Source organism: Arvicola amphibius, chromosome 14 (assembly GCF_903992535.2).
Source record: "Arvicola amphibius chromosome 14, mArvAmp1.2, whole genome shotgun sequence".
Lineage (NCBI taxonomy): Eukaryota > Metazoa > Chordata > Mammalia > Rodentia > Cricetidae > Arvicola > Arvicola amphibius.
This window is the reverse complement of record NC_052060.1, coordinates 20,353,663-20,380,549: the sequence shown is the minus strand read 5'-3', so window position 1 is coordinate 20,380,549 and position 26,887 is coordinate 20,353,663. Positions and strand designations below refer to the sequence as shown.

The 26,887-nt window shown below is 40.7% G+C and overlaps 1 protein-coding gene across 1 annotated transcript in view; it reads right to left on the bottom strand.

The window, feature by feature from the left end:
• The window catches only part of LOC119801018 (calcium-binding mitochondrial carrier protein SCaMC-1-like), a 46,455-nt gene extending 23,438 nt beyond the window's left edge, over nt 1-23,017 (bottom strand). The window contains exons 1-4 of the mRNA XM_038311442.1: nt 22,835-23,017; nt 16,623-16,749; nt 10,233-10,320; nt 4,995-5,106 (exon numbers count right to left, since the gene is read on the bottom strand). Of these exons, the coding sequence (XP_038167370.1) occupies nt 4,995-5,106; nt 10,233-10,320; nt 16,623-16,749; nt 22,835-23,017 (510 nt within the window). The remainder of the gene's footprint in view (nt 1-4,994; nt 5,107-10,232; nt 10,321-16,622; nt 16,750-22,834) is intronic.
• Between the last annotated feature and the right edge of the window lie 3,870 nt (nt 23,018-26,887).

Below are 26,887 nucleotides of genomic sequence, written 5' to 3'. Positions count from 1 at the left end.
TTACTGGCATGCTCATCAGATGGCTTGCTCAACCTTTTTTCTTATAGAACCCTGGACCACCAGCCCAGATGGTATCACCCACAATGGGCTGGGCCCTCCTCTTCAGTCACTAAGAAAATATCCTACAGGCTTGCCTGCAGCCTGATCTTAATGAGACATTTTCTTAACTGATATTTTCTCCTCTCAGATCATTAGCTTGTGTCAAGTTGACATAAATCTAGTCAGCACACTGAGGAAATCCAAAGAGTCACAAGGACATACTTTAAAAACCTGTGCTCTACTAAACTGGAAAGCCTAAAAGAAATGGGTAATTTTCTCGATATAGACTACCTACACCAAAGTTAAATCAAGATCAGATAGCAATTTAAACAGACCTATAATTCCTAATGAAGTAGAAGCAGCACTTTAAAGTCTCCCAACTTAAAAAAAAGCCCAAGGCCAGAAGGTTTCAGTATAGAATTCTACCAGACCGTCAAAGAAGAATTAACACTAGTACTCCTCAATTCGTTCCACAAAACAGAAACAAAAGGAACATTGACCAATTCTTTTTTACAAGGACACAGTTACCCTGATACCCTGATACCAACATCATCACATAAAGACCCAACAAAGAAAGAGAATTGCAGATCAATTTCCTTTATGAACACAGACACAAAAATTCTCAATAAAATACTTGCAAACTCTAAGAATTCACAAAAAAGATCATCCACTGTAATCAAGGAGGCTTAATCCCAGAGATACAAGAATTGTTTAACATATACAAATCAATACATATAATCCACTATATAAAGTGACTGAAAGACAAAACCTACATGATCATCTCTAGACACAGAAAAGACCTTTAACAAAATCTAATACTCTCTCATGATAAAAGTCCTAGAGAGATTAGAGATACAAGGAACATTCAAAAACAAAATAAAGGCAGTTTACAACAAGCCCATAGGCAAAATGAATCTAACTGGAAAAAAATCAAAGCATTTTCACTTAAATCAGGAACAAGACAAGGTTTTCCACTCTCTGCATACCTACCTACTACAGTTCTTAAAGTCTTAGCCAGAGAAATAAGACAACTAAAGGAGATCAAGGGGATACAAACAGAAAAGGAAGATGTCAAAGTTATCTTTAATTACAGATAATATGGTAGTACACACAAATGACCCTTAAAAATCCACTAGGAAACACACAAAAATCAGTATCCTTCCTACATACATATGACAAACTGACTGAAAGAGAAATTAGGGAAACCTTCAATCTTCAATAATGACTTACCTGCAAAATACCCTAGTGAAACAGTGGTACAAAGCTTGTGGGAGAAACCAAACAAGATCTGATTTGACTTACGGCCCACTTCCTGAGATGGAGCCCATATTCAACACTGTTGGGGCGGTCAAGAACATGAGGCCAGGCACCTAGTTAAAAATAAATACTACTATTCTACAAAAGGAAAGTAGCGATGACTCCGAACAACATTCTGCTATACTCGCAGATCAGGGCCTTGCCTTGTCATTATCAGAGAAGCTTCCTTTTGCAGCAGTTGGAAGCAAATACGGAGACCCACAACCAGACAATGTGCAGAGAATGAGAGGCCTTGAAACAGCTCTAAAGCAGGTATTTCCATCAAATCCCTCCACTCAGGGCTCAGAGGAAGTACAAAGAGTATGACAGCCAAAGAAGATGGAGGACACCAAGGAAACAAGGCCTTCTAAACACAGCAGGACCAATGCACATATGAACTCACAGAGACTGAGGCACTATGCACAAGGCCGGCGTGGATCTGACCAGATAAGAAATAGACACATGCTCCCATCCCTAACACAGAAGTAACTCCAATTAACTACTTGCCAAGGGCAAATTAGTTCTTCCAACAGAGATAACTAGGGAAATAAATCACTCATGAAAATAAGCCTAATGCCCAGCAGTAGACGATCAACACAAAATGAACTCAGTGGCATCTAAGAAGTTCTTTGTCTCATAATGTTGTGTCAGGGCATTTTTAACCTATAGATCCTTTGAAAATACATTATGGCTTCTGATTTTGTGTTTTTATGGGATTCCTGTGTCTGTGAACATGTGTGTGTCCATATCTATATGTGCTTCTCATGTTTTTTCTTTAACTCTTTTTTTCCTGTTTGTTTAGTCCTATTCTGATTTGTTTTTATTTTATCTTATTATTTCTTAGACACACATTTTCTAAATAAAGATAGAAAGAGTATGAATTAAGAGGGGAGAGGAATGGGAAGGAACTGGGAGGAGTTGGGAGAGTAGAAACTGTAGTCAGAATATATTACATGACATGGATCTAAACTACTTGGGAAATAGAAAAAGACAAAATCTGAGTAAATTGGGAGCATGGGGATCATGGGAAAGGGTAGAAAGGGGTGAGGGGAGAGGAAGTGGAGAAAATATATAGCTCAATAAAAACAATTTTAAAGAAAGAATATATTGTATGAAAAAATCTATTCCAAATAAAATAAAGATGTAGTAATACATCCTAGGTAGTAGACACAGGAGATAAATTAAGTGGACATGGAAGGACCAGTCAAAAAGTAAGAAATCAGATGTGTTATCACAATACTATCTAAATTAAAACCAGATGAGAAATGATGTTACATTTTCTCACATATGTCCAAACATTCAGGAACACAGATGAAACCAAGTGCCTAACATAACAAGTGTTTACTGAATCCATCTGTTCTTAGTTTGTTTTAAACACATTGACTAATGCACTAACTGAACTCTGAAAACTCATACCCCTATCTCTACTGTCTAATGGAAGAAACTGAGGTACAGAGGGGGTTATATAGTGGGTGAATGTGAGACATGGGTTCAGATGTGGGCATTCTGACTCCAGAGATAATGGTCTTATCTTCTTGTGGACTGTCTATGGAGGGAAGACAGAACACTGATGAGAACTGTGTGTTGTGGGTGTGGTATTTTAACTCCCCCACCTTACATCTAAAAATCTTAAAAGTCTTTAAATATAGGATTTCCTTTCCTCCTTGTAATCTCAGGTTGAATAATCCAATTAAAAGATGGGGTGCAGAACTAATCAGAGAATTCCCAATAGAAAAATCGCAAATGACTGAAAGACACTTAAGGAAATGTTCAACATCCTTAGCCACCAGGGAGATGCAAATCAAAATGACTCTGAGATACCATCTTGCACCAGTCAGAATGGCTAAGATCAAAAACACCAGTGTTAGCATATGCTGGAGAGAATGTGGAGTAAGGGGAACACTCCACTATTGCTTGTGGGAATGCAAAATTGTACACACACTCTAGAAATTAGTATGGCGGCGTCTCAGAAAATTGGGAATCAACCTACCCCAGGACCCAGCAATACCTCTCTTGGGCAAATACCCAAAGGATGTTCAATCATACTACAAGGACATTTGTTCAACTACGTTGTTCATAGCAGCATTATTTGTAATAGCTAGAACCTGGAAACAACCTAGATGCCCCTCAATCGAAGAATGGATAAAGAAAATGTGGTACATTTACACAATGGAGTACTATTCAGCAGGGGGGAAACAATGACATCTTGAAATCTGCATGTAAATGGATGAAATTAGAAAAAAAAACATCCTGAGTGAGGTAACTCAGACCCAGAAATATGAGCATAGTATGTACTCACTCATAAGTGGATACTAGTTGTAAAGCAAAAGATAATGAGCCTATAGTCCATGACCCTAGAGAAACTAAGTAACAAGGTGAACCCTAAGAAAAACATATATAGATCCATCTGGAAAGGGAAAATAGACAAGCTCGCCTGACAAAATTTGGAGCATGGGGGTAAGGGGAGACAAGAGAGTGGAAGAGTAAGAAGGGGAGAGAAGGGAAGAAGGTAGGAGAACTTGAGGGAACAGGATAGTCGGAGGGAGAAAGAACAGAGATGAGAGCAACTAAGGAGATATTTTGACTGAGGGAGCCATTGTGGGGCTAGCAAAAAACCTGACACTAAAGAAATTTCCAGGAATTCACAAGGATGATCCCAGCTAAGACCCTAAGCAATAGAGGAGAAGGTGCCCAAACTGGCCTTGCCCATTAGTCAGATTGATGAATATCTTAAATGTCACCATAGAACCTTCATTCAGCAGCTGATGGAAACAGAGGCAGAAACCCACAGCAGAGCACTGAGCTGAGCTCCCAAAGTCCAGTTGAAAAGTGGGAGGAGTAAGAATATGAGCAAAGAGATCAAGACCATGAAGGGGTCATCCACTGAAACAGTTTTCCTGAGCTAATGGGAGCTCACCAACTCCAGCCAGACAGGGAAGGAACTAGCATAGGACCAAACTAGTCCCTCTGACTGTGGGTGACAGTTGTAGAGCTGGGGCAGACTGTGGGGCCGCTGGCAGCAGCAATAGGATTTATCCCTACTGCCTGTACTGGCTTTTTGGGAACCCATTCTCTTTGGATGGATACCTTACTCAGCCTAGATATAGTAGGGAAGACCTTGGACCTTCCCCAAAACAATATACCTTACACTCTCTGAGGAGTGGATGGGGTGGGTTGGGGAGGTGGAGGGAATGGTAGAAGGGGAGGGAGTGGGAACTGGGATTGGTATGTAAAATGAAAAAAAAAAGATCATTTTTTCTTTTTAAAAAATAAATAATTAAAAGAGCAGATAGTTTGTATATTTGTTCCTTTTGTACTCTAAATCTGAAATCTTAATATGTAATTTTATATTCCCCATGCCAAAAGACCCACTTGAGCATACCTGTGTAAAAAGAAAGGAAAACATATTTTTCCCTTTTCTAGGATAAAGCAACTACACGTATTAACATTATTTTTAACACAAGCAAATTATGGCTTCTGTGTTTGCACATAAAATTCTAACATCCCTTACCAAATGAGTAGAATACTGTTAAAAGTAAATAACACATCTTTATTTAGTTAGTCATTGAGACTAAAACTATCACGGGGATTATGTAATGATATTTACTGCTACAACATTTAAACGAAAATAAAAACAATAAAATGTAGAGTAGCCTTACAGTGGAATGCTTCCAGAAACGAATGATCTCTCTGACATTTTTCGCAGGGTGGAGGAAGAAGTAGTCTCTCCACTCATCCCAGTCTATTGTCATTGACCCGTCGCTGTCCATGCTGAAACACAATTTTACGTGGGTTTAGAGGGCTTACAGCAGCACCGCTCCTCACTGCAGTCAAACGCTCCTGGGTGTTTGTTATTGCAGTCATTCCTTGGGGTTCTATCAATGTCACCATGTTTTCCTTTTCCCTTTTTAAGGAAGAGACTGTCTTTTAGAGCAATGTCCGACTTTAAGAGAAACTGAGAGGATAATACAGAGAGCTCTCTATATCCCCACACCTGTGCTCTCCTATTAGTTACACTTACACGATTGTAGTTTGTTTCAACTCATGGCTAATGGCTGGCACAATATTCATAACTACATTTTATACTTTATTCAGATGCCCTTCATTTTAAATTAATGTTCTTTTAGCCTCAGTATCACACTGAGATATAACAGTCTATCAAGTTATCACTCCTCCTTAAATGCCTCTTGATTAAGGCAGTTTTCAGACTTTTCTTATTTTTAACAATTGTCCATTCCCAAACAGCACTGATGACCAGGGGTAGAGAGCCATCCCAGCATGTAAAATGCTTGCCTTGGAACAACAAGATCTAAGATCAGTCCCCAGAACCCATGCAAAAACAAGCCAGGTGTGCCAGCCTTGCATACCCAGAATGTTCTGGCCACTGGGAGACCCCCATCTCAACAAAAAAGTACACAAAACCAAAAAAACAAGCAAACAAACAAAAAGGTGGATGGAACTTGTGAAACACTGTAGAACAGCACCTGAGCTGGCTTCCATATGCACATATACACATAAGTGCGCGCGCACACACACACACTCACATATGAGTGCAGAGGCTTTGTAGACTGCCCCTCCACTGGAATCCACTATATATTGTTTTTAATTGTTTATTTGAATGTAATTCTCAGATTTTCCTCATATATCTTGGATAGAAAGATTATTTTAAAGTCATATGCACATTTCTAGCACTGAGTAATTGAATGACTAAGTCAATAAATCTGACTGAATAACCTTGTATCTTTTGGATCTACTAGGATTATTTTTGCCTTTAACCCTCTTTTTCCTTGTTGGCTTTCAAATCAACTTCAAAGTAAGCTTTTCTACACAAGCTCATTTTTTTATACCTAATACTCCATTTTCACCATTTAAAACTCAGTGTTCCCTTGGCCTTCAAGCATCTCCAGAGAGGACGGCTCAGTGGGAAAAAGTGCACTTTGGAACCCACGGTGGGACGAGGGAACCTACTCCTGAAAGCTGTCTTCCACCCTCCACACAGGTGTCACATCACACATGCGTCTGCACACACACAATAACAAAAATTAAAACTTCATCTTCAAAATGTCTTTTAAGTGTGTCTGGGCAAAATGTACAGTGAGGTGGGGGAAATTTTAGTGCTATCTTTCTAAATGGAAATTTTGTAAAAAAAAAAAAATTCATTCGCCTGACAAGTAACCTTGTCTAATGTCCAGCACCAGCAAAACCACTGCAAGCATTCGTGCTCTGACAAAATGCAGGAAATGAGTGTCCACAGGCACTGTGGGCAGAACTGTGTGCTGTGTAGAAAAAGGAAAGAGACAAGCCAAGCACCCACCAAGCTGGTTTCTGGCTGGGGATAGTTGCCAAACAATAGTATGCAGAGAAGTAGGAGCCTACATAGAGAATGGATGGGTAGAACCAAACAGATGTGCAACTCAGAGCTCCCAGAGAGCAGGAACTCACAGTGCAATTCTGTATGTGCCCCTTTGCATCACTGGCCAAAGACTAAGTCACAACAACTCCATCGGCCTGCCCATAAAATGACTATGGTGGCTCCTACTGGCAGTTCCAGCATTCTTGAGACTGAGACAGGCAATGGTTTCAAGGGCCATTCTGAACTACAGAGTGAGTTCCAGGACAGCCTGGCTACACAGACCTCATCTCAAACAAACAAACCAAAAGGACAACGCAAAAGAAAAGTGCTCAGGGTAGTGTGCTTGCTGGAAAGTCCGTGGCTACGCTATCTCAGGAAGAAGAGAAGAATGAGAACGTCAGTTGGCACATCAGTTCTTGCAGAACATACAAAAGGCACTTGCAATAGCACTTTTGCTCCTGGGTACAGTGCGGTGGGAGAGAGCTCGCCCAACATGTGTGAGGTCACGGGTGTAATACCTGGTGCTACCACCAAAACCAAAAACTATTCTTACTATAACAGAAATCTGGAAATTGATGAACTAATTATATAATGCAGCAATTTGTACTAACAATGAAAAGCACATACACTACTTGAAGCAAATTTAAAATGCATGGGACAGCTCATAAATACAACAGAGACTCCTGCAGGTTTCCTTTGGACCTCCACATGCCACACATGTGCCATCCACATACATACATACAACTAAAATAGTAAAAATCTAAAAATAAAATAAGGAAATCTTCAGTGAAACTTTTTTAAAGACACACATGAACTTTGTGGCTAAAATAGAAGAAGAACATAACTATCAATATGGAGAAAGGAAACAGATTATAAGAATACGATAAACAGCTCCCACAGGCCACTATGGCAGGTCGCTGCGGTTAGTGTGGTGGCAGCTAGCAGCGTAGCTCTATGGCAGGCTCAGCATCACATGTGCCTCCCACCTAGTGCTGCCAGGATGGCCAAGAGGAAGTTTAGCGTAGCACATGCAGACACGGCAGCAAAGGCAGCCCAGGGGCCGCTCTGCCAGGCTGTCAGGCAAAACCATTGATGGACCTGAAGGAGGACCCAAAACCGAAAATGGCTTCTGCTAGAAGATAAATCACCAGACCGGGAAAGTGCAGACAAAAGGAAGAGGCAGCAAAGGGCAAAGAGGCTGCAGTGGCTGACCAGCAAACTACAGATCTGCCTGCAGAAAATGTGACACGGAAAACCAGAGCCCAGCCTCTGAAGGAGAAGAGAAAGAAGCCAAGCCCAGCTGACTGTCCATCATGCCTGTCAGCGGTCCCCACCTCCCTTCTTGTACAATCCAGAGGAATATTTTTATAAACTATTTAGCAAATGTGAGTTATTTAGAAGCTCTAGCAACATTTTTAAATGGCAGCGGGGAGATCCACCTCAGCCCATTTTTTTAAGTGTAAATAATTTTTTTACGAGGTGAAATCATTCACGGGTTGTTTATTTTTTGCTACAACAGAATATGGCGGGGTACTGAACCGGGAGAGGCTGTGACAGTCTCGGGGACAGTTGACATCCCATGGGGGGGGAGGGGCTAGCTTTACATCCTACAATGCCAAGCATACTAAACTGCAATTGGGAGTTTCAGTTGTGCGTTTATGTCTGAGATAGTTTCAGTTACATCTGGTCTCACGTTTCTAGCAGAACCGTTTCCTAGAAATCCACTACTCACTCCCAGCCCAGACAGGACCATAGCACCTCTGGTAATGGCAGTTCATTTTCCTAACTGTTGTAATAATGTTCTCTGAAAGATGGAGATTTTTGAATGTGTGCCACATATAATATAAAACCATGAGTTTGTGGAAATGAAGATACTGAGCATTTGCCTGGTTATGGGAAGTCTTACATTTGAGGCTGGAACATCAATGAACTGTCCATAAAGAAACACACATGGCTCTTCAACATAGTATATGACTTCAGAGTTGGGTCTAATGTGCTAAGAACTGAAATATCTGTGCAATTCTCCTCAATCAATAAAATCTCAGTTGTTGAAAAAAAGAAGATGGTGAACAAACATGTCAATATATTTGAAAACTTAGGTGAAACTAATAGATTCCTGGAAATATTATTTATTTATATACTTCCCATATATTTATTGTTGATACATTAATTATTCATAATAATTAGTTTCATTACAAAATTTACAAATATGTACGTGTCTTTGGATCATAATTCACTTCACCTTTATACTTTCTCATTCCCCTCCCAACTTCCTGATTTCCTCCCAATGAGGAACTTACACATCCATGTCATGTGTGTAGTGTTCATGTGTGTGTGTGTGTGTGTGAGAGAGAGAGAGAGAGAGAGAGAGAGAGAGAGAGAGAGAGAGAGAGAGAGAGAGAGAGAGAGACCTAATGTGCTTACAGGAACGTGGGTGAGGATTTGTTTAATGGAGCATGAGCACCTTACCAGGGGCTGTACCACTGAAGAAAAGGTCTTCCCCTCCCCTGTCAACCAGAAACTACATATAAACCCTCAAGGGTGGGAACAGCCTAAAATGTAGGGAATCACAGGTGCTCTAAGTTAGGAGTGCAGACCACACCACGCCCTAAGTCATGTTCCACACAACTTCTCCCCCATCTTCCTCTGACTCTTACATTCTTCTTCTATCGTGATGCTCCCTGGACCTTTTAGGGGGTGATATTGATGTTCCAATTATGGCTGAGCATCCAACACTCACTTATTCCTAGCACTTTGATAGTTACCTCTGACCACTGCAAAGAGAAGCTTCTCTGACAAAAGCTGACAGAAATAGTAACCCTTTGCTAGACATAAACCAGTTACCTACAGGCAATCCGATAGACACATCATACCCATTCAGCAAAACAGCAGCTTCACCAGCCGGCCCGTGATCTCGCAAGCATGTTTGCGTGTGCAGGTACGCTCTTCTGTGCAGCATGTGTGGAGACCTACAGTTGACCTAGAATGCCTTTCCTCAATCCAGCCTCCAGCTCACTTTCTAAGACAGATCTAACCCTGAAGCTCAGTGTCTCAGCTAGAGAGACACTGGTAGCAAACACCCAAGAGCCAACTGTTTCCACCCTGCTACTGGATTGCAAGCATGCGCCATTCTGCTAGCTTTACATGAGCTCTGAGGACAGAGCTTGGGTCCCCATGCCCATGCAGCAGGCACTGTCCCCACTGAGCCATCTCCCCAACCCCACAGACAGTGTTTGATTGGGTTCTTTGTTTTATTGTTGAGTGGTTTGAGCTCTATACATTTTTGAATCTTAATCCTCTGTTGGAGTACAGTTGGCAAAGATTTTCTCCAACTCTCCTCTGGCTTATCTCTTCTTTTTGCCTTTTTATACATGTGGTCTCATTTGTAGATATGTTCAATCACCTCATAAATGTAAACTCATTTGAATTTTAAACTATCCCTACAAAATGAGAAAAGGAGCTTGAAATGTCACATGCATAGCAATTAGTTTCCAGCATAAACCATAAAACACAAAACTAAGGAAGAATGGGAGCGCAGGCTGACCTTTTCAGGATATCCTTTGCCTGAGAGAGAGAAATGTGGATTCCCAGTGACTGCACAGCAGCAACTACTTCTGAAGCATCTATAACTCCTTGAAAAAGTGAGAAATACCAAGTTAAGTATCTGAAAAGATGACAAAAGCAAAATATGCTTAGAATGCAACTGTTTTTGATTTAGAAGCCTGAGTTTGGTGGGTCTTTACTCTCAAACCCTTAACTCAAAGCCTAAAAACTACAAAAGGTTGGCACCAAGTTTACATTTGGTAGAAAAGTCTCTTTAAATTGAGACAAGATAAGTTCTACTTAGTGGTTTATCTCATTAAGTGTGAACATTCCTGTTTCAGGAAGAAAGCATTTATCGTCATAAGTGCCATACCAGCTCGTGGCACGGACAGCACATAGCACAGGCGCAGTGCGTTACTCTAAACGCCAAACCACATCTGCCCAAAGACTACACATAATAACACATTTGACTCTCACACCTATTTGAACTGAAATAAAGGACAGAAAAGTTGGTGCTGAAGACCTGACTCCGGGGACAAGAATAAATAATTATTTATAAAGTAATCTTTAAAAGATCCTTATAGAGCCAAGCTCTTTTAACAGAAACATGTACTGTGCTAAATAACTCAAATAATATGTGTATGTATATATAAATATATATATATATATAATTTAGTTAAATATAATATGTAATTAAGTATATAAATAAGTATATATATTATACATATATATAAGTTAAATTGTCCCTCTTGTTAAGTAAGCCTTAAGTCCAATAAGAAAGCTGTTGGTTTTACCAAGGTATATGTATGTGTGTCATATGTGTGTGTCATATGTGTGTGTGTGTATATACAATATGCCTACTATGCAGTTCATTTTCACATTGCTAATAGCTGTGAAGAGAAAATTAAAAAATCCATATTCTCCTCAAACTATAAAACACAAATATAACACATAAATCAGATTCTTTTACTTTTATTATATCTTTTTCTATTTTAATATTACAATATAATTTCTCCCTTCCTTTTCCTCCCTCCAACCTTTTCCATATACCCTCCCCTGCTTTCTCACAAATATATGGCCTCTTTTTAATTGTTATTATAAATATATATGTATGTATGTATATGTCTATAAATTTATATATGCATGTATTCTTAAATATATAAACACAGCCTGATTAGTTCACATAGTGTTACCTGTATGTGTATGTTTTAAGGCTAACCATTTGTTCCTGAATAACCAATTGGTATGCCCTTCTCTGGGGAAGACTATTTGTCTAGCTCTCCGAATTCCTTAGTTGCCTATTGCTCTTTGTCTAAGGTAGAAGTTTCTTGAGCTTTCCTCCTTCCACATTAGTATAAAACTGTTCAGGTCTTGTTTAGGCAGCCATGTTGAGACTTCATACGTGTAACTTTCTGCCCTCTGACTCAGCAATGATCCCTGAACCTTAGGTGCAGAAGTTGTTTTGTAGATGATATCACTTGGGACTTGACTCCACAGCTCTGCATTTTGATCAGTTGTGATCTTCAACAATGATCTCCATCTGTTGCAAAGAGAAATTTCCTTGATGAGGAATGAAGACTACACTTCTCTGTGGGTATAAGGACAAATATTTATAATGTAGTTAGGGATCATGCTGGTTTAGTATGCAGCAGTTGCAGGTTCTCCAAGATCCATGACTTCACTAGTCCTGTGTAATTGGCTAGGGTCCCAGTACCAGCCATGATCTCCCTCATGTTGAGCGGGCCTTATGTCCAATAAGAGAGCTGTTGGTTACTGCCAAGGTCTGTGTGTCACTACTGCACCCTTAGGGCTATTGTGCCATGTTGGTCATTGTTGAGGTTCATAGGCATGTCCAAGTGCCACCGCATATATGTGGAGACCAAAAGACAATGTTCAAGAATCAGTTCTCAGCCGGGCGGTGGTGGCGCACGCCTTTAATCCCAGCACTCGGGAGGCAGAGGCAGGCGGATCTCTGTGAGTTCGAGGCCAGCCTGGTCTACAAGAGCTAGTTCCAGGACAGGCTCTAAAAAAAGCTGCAGAGAAACCCTGTCTCGAAAAACCAAAAAAAAAAAAAAAAAAAAAAAAAAAAAAAAAAAAAAAAAAAAAAAAGAATCAGTTCTCTTCTTCTACTGTGGGATCAGGGGTCAAATTCAGGTTGTCAGGTTTGCACAGCAAGCACCTTTCTCATGGAGTCATCTCACTGGCCCTGATAATTCTTGAATATATGTATCATTCTTTATATCAACAACATCAAAATGTGTAGACACAAGTTTGTCCCCCCACCCCAGTCCGGCAACCATTCAGTCCCAAAGAAACAAACAGAGGCTTATATTAATTATAAACTGTTTGGCCTATTAGCTCAGGTTTATTATTAACCAACTCTTACAACTTAAATTAACCCATAATTCTTGTCTATGTTGTCTTGTCTATGCCATGTTGCTCGATACCTTTTCTCAGTAAGGCATTCTCACCTTGCTATAATGAAGCACCATGATCAAAAACCAACTCAGGACAGAAAGGGTTGATTCCACCCACAGTTCCCTGTAACAGTTCATCCTCAAAGGCAGTAGGGCAAATAGTAATGCTTCTAGAATGGTATCTCTGAAGGTCTTTGGGGGCTAATTTGTAATATTCCAGTTTGACTTATCAAGACTTAGAGCATGATACTAATATAACAACTTGAGAATTTCTTCTTGGTGTCAAACTTATTTTACCTCAGGAGCATTTTCAACTACCAATGTTTATTAACAGATGTATTAGTCAAGGTTCTCTAAATGAAAAAAACTTATTAAATGAACATTTATTACACTGGTCTATGCAAGATGGGCTGGGTAGTCCAACAATGATTATCTGTATGGTGGAGAGGCTGAAAATTTCATAGGTGTTTAGTCCATGAGACTGAATAGCTCATCAGTCTCATCTTAGGGCTAGAGGATTCCTGGAGCCTAAACTGTCTTCAGTTCAGTTTTAGGGCTGCCTTACTTTTCTATTGCTGCAATAAAGCACCGTGACTAAGGCAACTTACAAAAGAAAGTGTTTAATAGGTGTGTGGTTTCAGACAGTTAGCATCCATGAGAGTGGAGCAAAAGCATGGCAGCAGGAACATCTGAGAGCTCACATCTTGATCCACGAGTAAGAAGCAGAAGGCACACTGGGAATGATGCAAGTCTTTTGAAACCTCAAGCCCACCCCCAGACACCTTCTCTCACCAGACCGCACCTCTTAATCCTTCCCAAACACTTCCACCAACTGGGGACCAGGTTTTTACATGTATGTACTTTAGAGGGGTCATTCTCATTAAAACCAAATGTTGTGCTCCAATGTCAGCAAAAGATGCTAGTAGCAGTAACAACAAGAGTAGATAAATTCACAGGTAAAAAAAAATAGAACTTCCTTTACTCAGACTCTTTATACTTGGAACATTGCTAAAGAGTGCTGCCCACTCTAGGGAGTGTCTTCCCCCAAGCCTTCTACGCATACACCAACCCAACCCATATACCACCACACACACATCACTCCTACAGTTAATCCTTCCGAAAAGTCCCCTCACAGACTTGCCCAGAGGCATGTCTCTTAACAGATTAATTCAAGTTGGTAACCAAGATTAATTATAACAGGGACAATAGAAATACTACATTTTCCTAAAAGCATCTTAACCTCACTAATTATCTGAGGGTTTTCAGTTTCACAAATGACCATGATGGTAGCAGTCAAGAACAGAATAAAATTCCACAACAACACTGGAGTTTATCTATCTTAGGCCAGCAAATGACCAGCTGTAATTAACCAGAATATAACTAGGTCTGAAAACCTGTTTAGATAATGACTGCACTACTGTTTATAAATGATCAGAACTAACAATATGAGAATGACTGGATGATCCACATCCTGTTACCAGAGTTGTTAGGGTCACAGCCAGGCTAGTAAGTCACACTGGGCCACTTGTCCTCAATAAGACAATTAAAAACAAAATGAGGTTGGAGAGATGACTCAACAATTAAGAGTGTATACAGCTCTTAAAGGGGAACTAAATTTGGTTCCCAGGACCCATGTCAGGCTGTTCACAATTGCCTGGAACTCTAGCTATAGGGGATCTGAAGCATCTGACCTCCATGGGCACCTGTACCCATGAACAGACACACATATCCACACAAGCACACATATGTACACATAAAAGGTAAAAATAAATTATAAATAAGAAAGCAAAAAGATACAATGGTGAAAACCAGAAAAGGGGTGGGGGGGATTCTTAAGTATGACCATATTAGGAAGAACAAGAAGGCCCAGTGATCCACCACCCACTAGGTCCATCTTTACACATGGTTCAGGTTTAAACAGAGAACCAGAGGTCTGAGGAAGGAAGCAGTCCTGGTCAAGGTCACCCATCCTCATGGTCCCAGCTCCACCTCTCTTTTATAAACATGACAGGTTGTTGAAACTGTGTGAAGTCTCTTTCCAGGTTCCTTCTGGGGGAACCAATGAGCCAGTCTTTTCCTTCTCCCAGCAGAACACTCCTTTGGAAAACCCTGTGTCCTGAGATTCATTATTTCCACAATCTGATAACCAAAGGGAGTAGGGGCATGGTGTCTCTAGAATATCTTCATTCTTTCCAGGACAGCCACACAACTGGAATATTTCCCAGCCACTAAAAATTACGTTTGCAAAAGAAATGATAACACAATATAACATTAAAAGGAACACGGAACACCAAACTATACATATGTAACTGCGAGCTCATGTAAAGAAAAAAGAAACAAAGAAAGAAACAAAGTCTATTTGGAATTAAGAAACTGATCAAAATGTAAAAATTGACCTCTAAATAGCAGTGTTAACTGTCAACTTGACAGCACCTAGAATTACCCCTTAGGCATACCTGGGAGATAATCTTGACTGTATTAATTGAGAAGGGAATCCTTGCCCACTGTGGGTGGCACCATTCCATAGATGGATCCAAAACCTACATATACATATGTGTGTGTGGTCTCTCTGTGTGTGTGTGTGTGTGTGTGTAAACTAGTGAAAGCAAACTGGAATTCATTCATCTCTGTCAACCAGCTGCTTCAAGCCCCACCACTCGGGCTTCCCACCAGGATGGACTGTACCCTTCAACCGTGCAACAGAATAAACTTTTTCTCCCTTCTGTTTTTGTCAGTTTTACCTTCTTTGACAGTTTCATAGTAAATTTTAGCAATTTTCATACCCTCTCTAATCTCCCTTTTCCCAGTGAAACCTTTTTTCTCTTCCTAAGAAATTCTCCATTATTTCCATGTCTTTTTCTATGTGACCCACTGAGTTCAAGGCCAGCCTGGTCTATAAAATGAGTTCCAGGACAGCTAGGATGGCTACACAGAGAAACCTTGCCTCAAAAAAAAAAAAAAAAAGAAAGAAAAGAAAAAGAAAAAAAAAGAGTACCCAATACACAAAGCTTTAAATTTTGAGGATATAAACCTCTGCAAAACTCATTTTACTAAAGATATAAGATATCAGATGTGGCAGGTATGGTGGAGCACGCCTTTAATCCCAGTATTCAGGAGGCAGAGGCAGGCAGATCTCTATCTACATAGTGAGTGCAAGGTCAGCCAGTACTACACAGTGAAACTCTGTCTCAAAGAATAAATAAATTAAACTTGAAAAGAAGTGTTAGCAACTGTTGTATAGCAGTGTTCTCAACCTGTGGGCTGTGACCTCTTTGTGGTTGAACAACCCTTTGATAGCGACTGCGTAAGAAAACAGACATTTACATACAGTTCGTATTGGCAGTAAAATTACAGTTATGATGTAGAAGAAAATAATCTTATACTGAGCAGTGGTAGCACACACCTTTAATCTCAGCATTCCTCAGGAGACAGAGGCAGGCAGATCTCTGAGTCTGAGGTCAGCCTGGAGTCTGATCTATAGAGCAAGTTACAGGACAGGCTCCAAAGCTACACCCAGAAACTCTGTCTCAAAAAAAAAAACAGACAAAATAATAATTTTCTGGATGGGGGTCAGCACAACGTGAGGAATTGTTTTATATATATGAATGTGCTGGACATGGCAGTGCACACCTTTTATCTCAACACTCAGGAAGCAGAGGCAGGGAGATCTCTGTAAGTTCAAGGCCAGCTTGGTCTACATAGCAAGTTTCAGGCCAGCAAGGGCTACACAGTAAGATTTGCAACCTCAAAAATTTCCTACAAAAAGAAGAAATTCAAGTTTCTTTTGGTTCTGTTCTTTATCACAGCTATAGAAACCCAAAGACATCAATTAAATTATTCTCTGTAATATAAAAATTATTGCTAAATAATAAATTAGATCTGACAGTAGGAAGAAATTAAAAAGGCTAGTAAATTATTCATTAGCACTAGTACTTATGCATATCAAGCTAACTGTGAGGAATACATACACACACCATCATTATTTTTGTCCAGACTCTTAAATGCCAGTTTCATTTTCTTCTCGTGGTCTTGAAGGTACTGTACAAATTCTTCAAAATCTAGTCCTGCATCAGCATTGGAATCTGCAGCCCGAAAAATGGTCTACAAGAGAAGAAACTCATTGCAACAATTATATGTGACGCCATTACGCCATGCTAGCGTTAGCTCATTTCACTCATACTATATGGTTTCCATTATAAGTGTCCATTCCCTAGTGTTTAGTCATTAATGTAAGCCTAGACACATTCAATTATTCAATATTTTTAGATTCATGCAGTACTGAAGTCAAGAGCCATCATGTCATCTCAAATCATTATGAAATTTATTAGTAAATATTTACTTCAATTACACATACCTCAAGGGCTTAAGGATACTAAGGTATAGAGCCTTTGCCATCAGAGACGATAAAAAAATCTGTCTACTAAATGGGATAAACATGAAACTCTGATGTTCCTCAGATTATGGTTTAACACCTACCCTTGTGAAGTAAGCATGTTTGTTCGAGTCTCACTAAGTCCTTACTCATTTTTTTTTTTTCGAGACAGGGTTTAATTGTAGCTTTGGAGTCTCCTGGAACTAGCTCTTGTAGACCAGGCTGGCTTCGAACTCACAGAAATTTGCCTGCCTCTGCCTCCTGAGTGCTGGGAATAAAGGTATACACCACCACTGCCCAGCTTTGTCCTTAAGCTTTTTAAAATAAAAATGTTAACATTATAGGACTGGATAGATGGCCCAGCAATTAAGAACACTTGCTGTTCTTCCAGGGACCTGGGTTCAGTACCCAGCACCCACATGGCTACTTTCAACCACCTGTAACTCCAGTTCCAAGGGATCTAGCATCCTCTCTGGACTCCACAGGCACCAGATACAAACACAGTATACTTAACATTAATGCACATAAAACATTTATACATGTAAATATAAATGTAAGAGTTAGCTAGTGTCAAGCCTGAGCCATTGACCAAGCATTTGTAATTAAGACTCTGAGTGGTTATTTGAGAGTAGCTGCCAGCACAGGGAAACACCTACACTACACAATTTGCTAAAAACAAAATGAATGGAAGAAAAGATAAAGAGGGGAGAAATGCTACAAAAAAAATCTCAAATTAATGCTTCAGGTTAGTGGTTTCCATTAAACAGAACATATATGGTGTGCTCATGATATCTTAGGATTTCTACTGCTATGAAGAGACACCATGACCACAGCAACTCTTATAAAGAAACACTTAATTGGGGTGGCTTCCATTTTCAGAGGTTCAGTCCATTATCATTACAGTGCAACATGGCGGCACGCAGGCAGACATGGTGCTGAAGAAGGAGCTGAGATTTCTACACCTTGATTCAAAGGCAACAAGAAGATTGTGTCTACACTGAATGTAGCTTTAGCGTAGGAGACATCAAAGCCCACCTCCATGGTGGCACACTCCCTCCAACAAGGCCATACTTCTAATAGTGCCATCCTTTGGGGACCATTTTCTTTCAAACCACAACACATGAGAACAGTATTAAATCACAGCTTGAGAAAATTAGTCTTTGCTCCACAGAGCCACTGCATCTGGCTTGAATTTTAGAGACACAGCACCTAAGCTTTGAACTTTAAACCTTTTGTTTAAAGTCAGTGATTCTTCTCTGAGTTCTTCCTGAAGAATTTCAGAGCCTTTGCAAAACTGAGTCTTGAGAGGACTTGGCAAACCAGGAGGTCTGTGGCTGAGAACTGCTTAGGCAAATCCTTCAAACAACTCCAGATAAGAGGTTTTGGTATGCGGAAACTGACTCGATAGTGGAAAAATTTGTGTAACAATAAAAAGAGGCTTTAGCAAAGCTGCAAGTTTCAGTCCTTCAGAAGCTGGACCTCCCTACTGCAGAGAGCCTAAATTTTATCTTGGATAACCCTTCTTGGACTTGACCTGAACAGAACACTGACATTCATGTACCATTCCTTCTTGACTATATCATGAGAAATGTCTCTATTATTCTAACATGCCTCAAAACTTACCAATTTCTTAAAACACACAAACCAGAGTAGAAGTCTCAACTTCACCTGGTAATATGGTATTTAAACAAAATTTTAAACTACAACTTTTAAAATGTCCATTTTATGGTTATTTATAATCTACTAGCTTTCTATGTATGGCAGAAATACAAAGTTTTACTTTCAAAATAAATCTTTGACAGTGATATTAACAATATCACAGAATAAAGTTTTAGGCTCCTCTCCACCAGATGCACACACACCAGAAAACTTAACTATTTGACCATACATACGAGAACATCTTTTTGAAACCCCTAAGATTTAGAAGCAAGCCTAAAACAGGTACATAATTGGCAGAAGTGAAGGATAAGAACAAGAACAACAATCTCACTTCAAGCATGACGTCGCTCCCAATTCACTGAAGTCAGAATAAGGCCAGATAGAATCTCTTCATGACAAAAGACAACCAGAGGTAGCCACCTAGCTTCCCTGGCGTTCTAACATAGTTGCTGGAAGGCCCATCCAAGTCTAACTACACATAGGCCACAAGGAGTAGCAATATGGTTGACTACTTGCAGTAAGACAGAAACCCAAAAAAGGGAAGTTGGGTCCAAGAGTACAGGGACTAACACATAAATCTTGACGTCATCTCTCTGTTCCTGCCAGGTTTAGTAGGCAATTAGAAACATCAGTCAACCTCATGCCCACTTTAAAACTGAGCTGGCTGCCCTCAGAAACACAGCATAAAACGTAACCCGGTTCTACATAGATGCTAGTTTATACACACAGCCACAGGGCACACTCCATTAATAATTACCCAGAAAAGAAATGCTCAACTCCCTTGATTACAAAGAATCATGGAGACTGGAATTGTTCGATCCAGAAAGTCAAGGAGTAGTTCCACTCATCCAAAATGCCTGCCAATGACACCAGACAAGGAGAGTCCAATACACCTGCATTTTGGAAAAGCACAGTAACTCAATTTCCCCGATCTAACATATCAGACAAATACTAAGCCAAAAGCCAATTTAACAAAGATGCAGTACTCAATGTTACATTTCTAAGAAACACAGTCTGTGGTAGTTTGATTTAAAATGACCTACATAGGTCCATAGGGAGTGGAATTATTAGGAGGTGTGGCCTTGTTGGAGAAGTGTGTTTCAGTCACTTCCTGCTGCCTGCCAGTCCAGATGTGAAACTGGCAGCTCCTTCTCCAGCACCATGCATCTCTCCATGACAGTAACTGACTATCAGCCAGCCCCAGTTAAATGGTTTCCTTTAGAAGAGTTGCCAAGCTTATAGTGTCTCTTCACAGCAATAAAATCCTAACTAAGACAGAAGTTGGTACCAGAAATGGGCTATTGCTGTGATAGACCTAGCCATGCTTTTGTTTGAAGGAATGTGGACTTTGGGACTTTGAATCAGAAAAGCAGCTAAATACTTTAAGTGAGGGCTTAATGAGCCATCCTAGGAGGAACATGGAAGACAGTAGTGCTGAGAATGATTTGAACTATAGGGGCCTGGCTCAAGAAGTTTCAAATGAGAACTTTTAGCCTAGAGACTGTTCTTGTGATATTTTGATGAAAGAGGATGGCTGGTTTTTGCCCTTGCCTGAAGAATCTGCCTGAGGCTAAATTGAAGAGTTTTGGATTAGTTGTATTGGCAGAGGAAATCTCAAAACAGTCTAGAATGGACTCTATCAGTTGTTAGTACTCTTCACTCTTATGCAGATCTATATTGAAAAAGAGCAAGCTGAGCAAGGAAAAATAGAAAATGTACAATTTGAGAAGAAAAGAGCACCAGGAGGTAGAAGAGAGCTAAATCCTGTGTTCAAAGAGATAAATAGATTTAAAAAATGGAATATAGGGCGTAGTGACCTCAGGGTAAGAGCTAGTTAAGTTTCCAACTTTTGAAAAAGAACTAAAGACAAGTTTAGAGCTGGTGTGGTGGCACACACCTTTAATCCCAGCACTGGAAAGGCAGAGGCTGGCAGATCTCTGAGTTTGATGCCAGTCTGGTCTGTAGCACAAGTTTCAGGACAACCAAGCTTAGGCAGTGAAAGACAGAAAGCTGGTGAAGAGGTAACTGAACAAGGGGGCATGATTCAGTTCCAGCAAGTAGCAGAATTTGGCAGCTTTGGCCATCTGAGAGTTAAAGAAAGTTAGAAGAAAGGGGTTATGGAATTTGTCCCTAAAGAAAGCCACTGAGGTCAGGCATGTGTCAGCAATGTCCCTGAATGGAAACCTAGTAGAGAAGCCATTCCATGAAGCTGTGAAGTTGAAACCTGGATTGTCTTGGAGAATCCAAGATGTTAAAGGTGCCAGAATCGTTGGGTACCTGCCAAAGAGACCTGCTAACAGGAAGTGGAACCAGCTCAAGAGAAAGAAGTATATTACAGTCAACAGGCATAGCAGCAAGCAGAAAACCACACAGTCCTAGTCTAGGGTCTCCATCCTGTTCTCTTCTGGGCTCTGAGTCTCAGGTCCAAAGCTACTAAGTCAGCAGCTATCCAAGCATGCGAAATTATCCTGAAATGCACTAGCACAGTGAGATACTGTGAATTAATGCCTTCACCAGACATTTAGGAATTACCAAGTAGAAGCTTTTAGGTTAAAGATCACATGAAGGATTCAATTTCCCTGACATAATGCAACTTTTTGATTAAGAGCACTTAGCTTAATTTCAGATCACTGAGTAGGAAAAGCAACAGCCCAGCATGTTCTGACATGTTTGCAGGCTTGGGAACATTCCACGCAGCAAACTTTAGGGCTAGGGTACAGAAGACTAAGTTTTTAGAAGCTGACATCATGGGTACCAAGATACTGAAACTGAAAAGTGGCCAGTTTACAAGATGTGGGGAATGTTATCCACTGCTTACTTGGTTTTCAGCTCTGTAGAACAAGGTCCTTTTTTTTTTTTAATAGCTTTATTCTCCTTCAGAACATTACCATCACTCTTGGGGAAAGGAAGGTGGCAGGGTGGTCCAAGGCTCACTTAAAATAGGAATGAAATTAAGAAGTCCCACCCCACTGCTTGCCTTGAGATAACACATCTTAACACTGTGTATAAATATCTTCTTATATTAAAAAAATTTCAGGTCCCACTTCATTCTGCCCCCAGGATGGAAATCAGTGTCAGGGGAGGATCCTCAAAAGGCTATAAATAGATCTGCCATATGAGCCAGTTATATTACTCAACAGGTATATACTCAAAGGACTTTATATCCTACCACAGAAACAATTGTTGGGCCATGTTCATCACCTCTCTGTTCAAAATAGTTAGGAAATGAAAACAGCCTAGATGTTCAGCAACGGATGGATGGATAATGAAAATGTGGTGCATATATACAACTGAATTTTGTTCAGTCATAAAGAAAAACGAACTCATGTACTTTGCAGGTAAATGAATGGAACTGTCTTTTAGAAAATTACTTTCTTTTTTTTTTTTTTGGTTTTTCGAGACAGGGTTTCTCTGTGGCTTTGGAGCCTGTCCTGGAACTAGCTCTTGTAGACCAGGCTGGTCTCGAACTCACAGAGATCCGCCTGCCTCTGCCTCCCGAGTGCTGGGATTAAAGGCGTGCGCCACCACCGCCCGGCGAAAATTACTTTCTTAACCCAGACCCAGAAAGATTACTCTCTCGCTTGTGGCGCCACAAACCTTTTGACTAGTGTGTTTAACTTGGAACACCTGTAGACCAGGAGACTAGAAATGGGCCCTGGGATGGTGGGCCTAGTTTTCATAAAAATCCTAGTTTATGAAAGATACTAATAAAATATAAGTCTGTTGGCTTGCCTTGGATTTGGGAACTGTTAAGTCAAAGACACCGGTTCTGGGATACTCATCTGTGTACAGTTCCTAAGACAAGTTCCCATAGGCTGAAAGCCTCTTGAGAACAACAGGCTTACTTTGGACAAAAGCTAGCACAGTCCTGACCCTTCTGGACAGGAAATGTTCGGAACCCCAGAATCTCCTTCAAAAATGCCAGGGCGGTTTTGTCACTACAGATAACGACTATTTTGAGAATGATGACATGTTTTCACTGTGGCTGTGTTATTCTGCATGAAGAACCCAACAAAGGGGGATTCCACTCCTGCTCCACAGCTCAGGAAAGCTCTGGAAAATTCTGAAAGGGACAGGGTGGCAGGTTGGGTCCGTTCAGTGCGACAATGTCTTTCCAGCATGCGCAGGACCACATGCTCTCCCTCCGTGGCTCACCTTTTCTGAGTTGGAATCAAAGGCGGAATTCCAGTTCCTCAGCCCATCTCTGAGCTCCACGATGTCCACCACACCATCCCCATTGCTGTCCAGGTCTTCGAAGAGGATCTCATAGGCCAACTGGGAATAGTCACTCTGGCAGGCCGCAGGGGGCAGCACGAAGCTCCGCAACCAGCACAGCATGACCCCCCCACCTCGGCCGCCAGGACCGCCGGGGCCACCGCTCCAGCTCCACCAGTCGCCTCCGCGCGATGTCAGGGCCGAACACAGGGTCGCAGGTCGGCGCCTGGGCCACGCCAGTAGCAACCGCCTGAGCCCCGAGCGTGTTCTCCCCCCCAACCACAACCCCACCTCCGGAACCTTGAGAACCGGGAGCGCTGCCGGGTGGGAACCTGGGCTCTGCGTGCGCGCGCCTCCCTCACCGGAAGTTGGACGTTGGGGCGCCCAAGGCTGTGACCACCCTCGCCTAAAGCTGCCATCGGAAGAGGTTGTGAGTGTGGAGTTCTGCAAAAATGATGCTAAGGGCAGCACGGTTCCCAGGAAGTGTTTAAAGTGAGTGTGGAAAGTGCCGCTGGGCCTGTAGGATCTGCTCACACACAATTTCCCAGAGGAAGCCGCTCGAAGGGCCATGGTGTGAGGGTCGGTTCTCCCCTGTGGGCTTCTTCACAAAGAACGATACAGCCCAGGGACACAGGTTGGCAACCTTTTCGAAATAACCGTTATCCGCAGTACCGTAGCTGCTGCCTGGCCCTGGGAGCCATGACTGTCTTTGTGGCGATTCGTTCGCTGTTTACTGTTTCTCGCACGCGGAGACTGAGGGAAGCAGCTGTGCCTCGTGGGACTTTCTGCGGTTGGGATCTAGTGCCCTAAAGCCACCCCGCACTCCAAGGAAGACCAGCAGGTAGGCATCTGGACTGGGTGGAGACACGCCCTACGTGGTCTGAAGAAGGAAGGGAGGAGCCTGCCCTCATACCTGGCCTCTTCTGCTCTCCCGAAGAAATGATTTCCTATTAACCCATTGCCTCTTCCTTGTTTATCATTTTATTATTTATTTATTTATTTATTTATTTTGGGTTTTTCGAGACAGGGTTTCTCTGTGTAGCTTTGGAGCCTGCCCTGGCACTAGCTCTATAGACCACACTGGCCTTGAACTTACAGAGATCCACCTGCCCCTGTCTCCCAAGTACTGGGATTAAAGGCCTGTGCCAATACCGCCTGGCACTCACTTTCTTCTTAAGAGACTGTGGTCTCGTTCAGCCGTTGCCGCCACCACCTGCTTTATTGAGCTTCCTTATCACAAAACTCAGTGAACACTTTAAAGGCTTGGGTTTATTTACCCAGGTCTTGTGTATACAGTGTTGGCCATACTTTTCATCCTGAAACATCTCCTTTGTCTTCTGGGACACTACAGGCTACTGCCTCTCCTCTTTCTCTTTCTTATTCCCCCTTCACAGACTCCTTTGTGAGCCCAAGATTCTTCTAAACATGAAGCCTTGAAAAATCGCCATAGATGCACTTAAGGCGAGAAAGATAACTCGGTAATTGTTTCTGTGAAGCTTTGTGCCCTTTGATCACGTTCTTTAAAAGCTAACAGCAGAATATAATAGGCCTAGTTCTTTGCTTTAGTTTTATTTTCTTCTGTGTCTGCGTGTATGCACATGCACTAGCGCACACCAGAAGATGATGTCAGGGCCCACCTCTACCCCCGCCCAGAGCTGGAGTTACAGGTGGTTGTGAGCCTGAGAACTGAACTCTGATCATCTGGAAAAGCAACAAACACTCTTAACAGCTGATCCGTTTTCCAACCCCTGAGACCTATGTTTTTAAGTGAATCGTAAATGGAGGCAGAGCTTTGCTTTTGTCCCAGCAGCCCAGTCCTAAATAATCATTCAAAAGCTTATATTAATTATGTAATGTTTGGCCTATAACTCATGCTTATTACAAACTAGCTTTTACATTTAAATTAACCCATTTCTATTAATATATATATTGTCATTTGAAATCACAAAAGAATTCATAAAATACTTTGAAATCTTAAAGGGAAAAGCCAATTCCACCTACTAAAGCGAATACATCAGAATAACATCCAGTCTTCCATGGCAGCCCTAAAAGCCAGGAAAGCATGAAACAACATATTTCAACCCTGGAAATAAATAGCTGCCAACTAAGATTGCTGTAGTCAGCAAAGTTATCTTTTGAACCTGATGGTGAAATAAGGACATTTAAAAACAGACATCAACTAGAGCAATTCATGATCCCAAGCTAGCACTGCAGCAGATTCTTAAGGAGATGTTATGCATAGAGACACAGAGAAAGAAATCCTAATTTCAGTGACATAAGAAAGAATGAATTTCATGATGGAAATAGATAAACAAAGGAGACCTTAAAAGGAATCAATTAGATCAACACTAAACCAACAAACCCCTTATACTAACAGAAGAGAGATAAATGAATAAACAATGATCCTTTAAAAGGAAAAACGGCCAATATAAACCACAGGAATTATTAAATGCCTCCCCAACTGTTTGGAGTGGCTCCAAAACACAAACACACAGGCACCAGATGACTGAATTAAAAGACTAGGGCCAGCGAGATTACTTGGTGAGTAAAGATACTATCCAAGCCTGGTGACCTAAGTTCAATTCCCAGAACCCATGTAAAGGTCTGACTCCACAAAGTTGTCCACTTGCTCCCACATCTATGCTGCATATCATACATAAAAATAATAATAAAACTTTTAAAAAATAAATTTAACTACCTCTTGTCTTCAAGAAACACACCTACAGACTAAGAGTCAAACAATAGAGACCCCAACCTATCAAACAAGTAAAAGCCAAAAAAGACTTCTAAACAGAGACTGTGCCCTTGTTTCCCAGCCACCCAGACCTGAATAATCACACAGAAACTGTATTCATTACATCACTGTTTGGCCAACAGCTTAGGCATATTTCTATCTAGCTCTTGTATCTTAAATTAACCCATTTCTATCAGTCTGTGTATTGCCACAGGCTGTGTCTTCCTGGTAAGGTTCTGGCATCTTTCTCCAGCTACATAACATATTCCTGACTCTACATTCTTTCCTTCTCTATCTCTGTTTGGATTTCCCACCTTTCTATATTCTGCCCTGCCATAGGCCAAAGTAGCTTCTTTATTAACCAATGGTAATAAAATATTCACAGGGGCTTCCCACATCACAGACTCATTCTATCTGATAAAGTAGACTTCAAAATTAGAAGAAATGACCACTACAAACTAATAAAATGAATACCTATCAAGAAAACATAACACATGTAAATATATGTGCACTGAATGGTAGAGGTCCTAATTTAAACATACACACACACACACACACACACACACACACACTCACACACACACACACTGAATATAAAAGGTCTGATAAGTCCTGACATGATAATAGTAGGTCACTTCAAAACCCCACTCTCATCTTTAAATAAGTCATTCAAACTAAAAAGAAAGAAACTAGTATTATACACCTTAAATCAAATGTACCTAACAAATATCTACAGACTATTCCATCCATCAGAAATGGGATACACAGTGTCAGTAGCCCATGGTAGTGTCTCTAAAATAAGCTATTCTATGTCACAAAGTAAGTCTTAAAAAGTACAAAATTATTTATGCATCTTCTCAGGTCATAATGGGATAAAAGTTCTAGTAGCAATGAAAACTATAGACTACATAAATACTTGGAAAACTGAATTAATACACCCTTGACTGATCAATGGATCATTGAATAAATCAGTAAGGAAAATTTTAAGTTCACAGAATCAAACAGAAATAAAATCACAACTTACCAAGTTAAGGCAGTTATAAGAAGTGTTTATAGCTGTGAATGATTACATTTTAAAAGTCAACTCTCAAGTAAATCACCTAATGATGTAATATAAGATCTTAGAAAAATAAGAACATGCCAAACCCAAAAGTAATGGGTGGAAAGAAATATTAAAGATCAAAGCAGAAACCAATTAAGTGGAGGTTAAAAGAATAATAATCAACAAAAACTTTGTTTTCTGAATAAAATAATTTTGT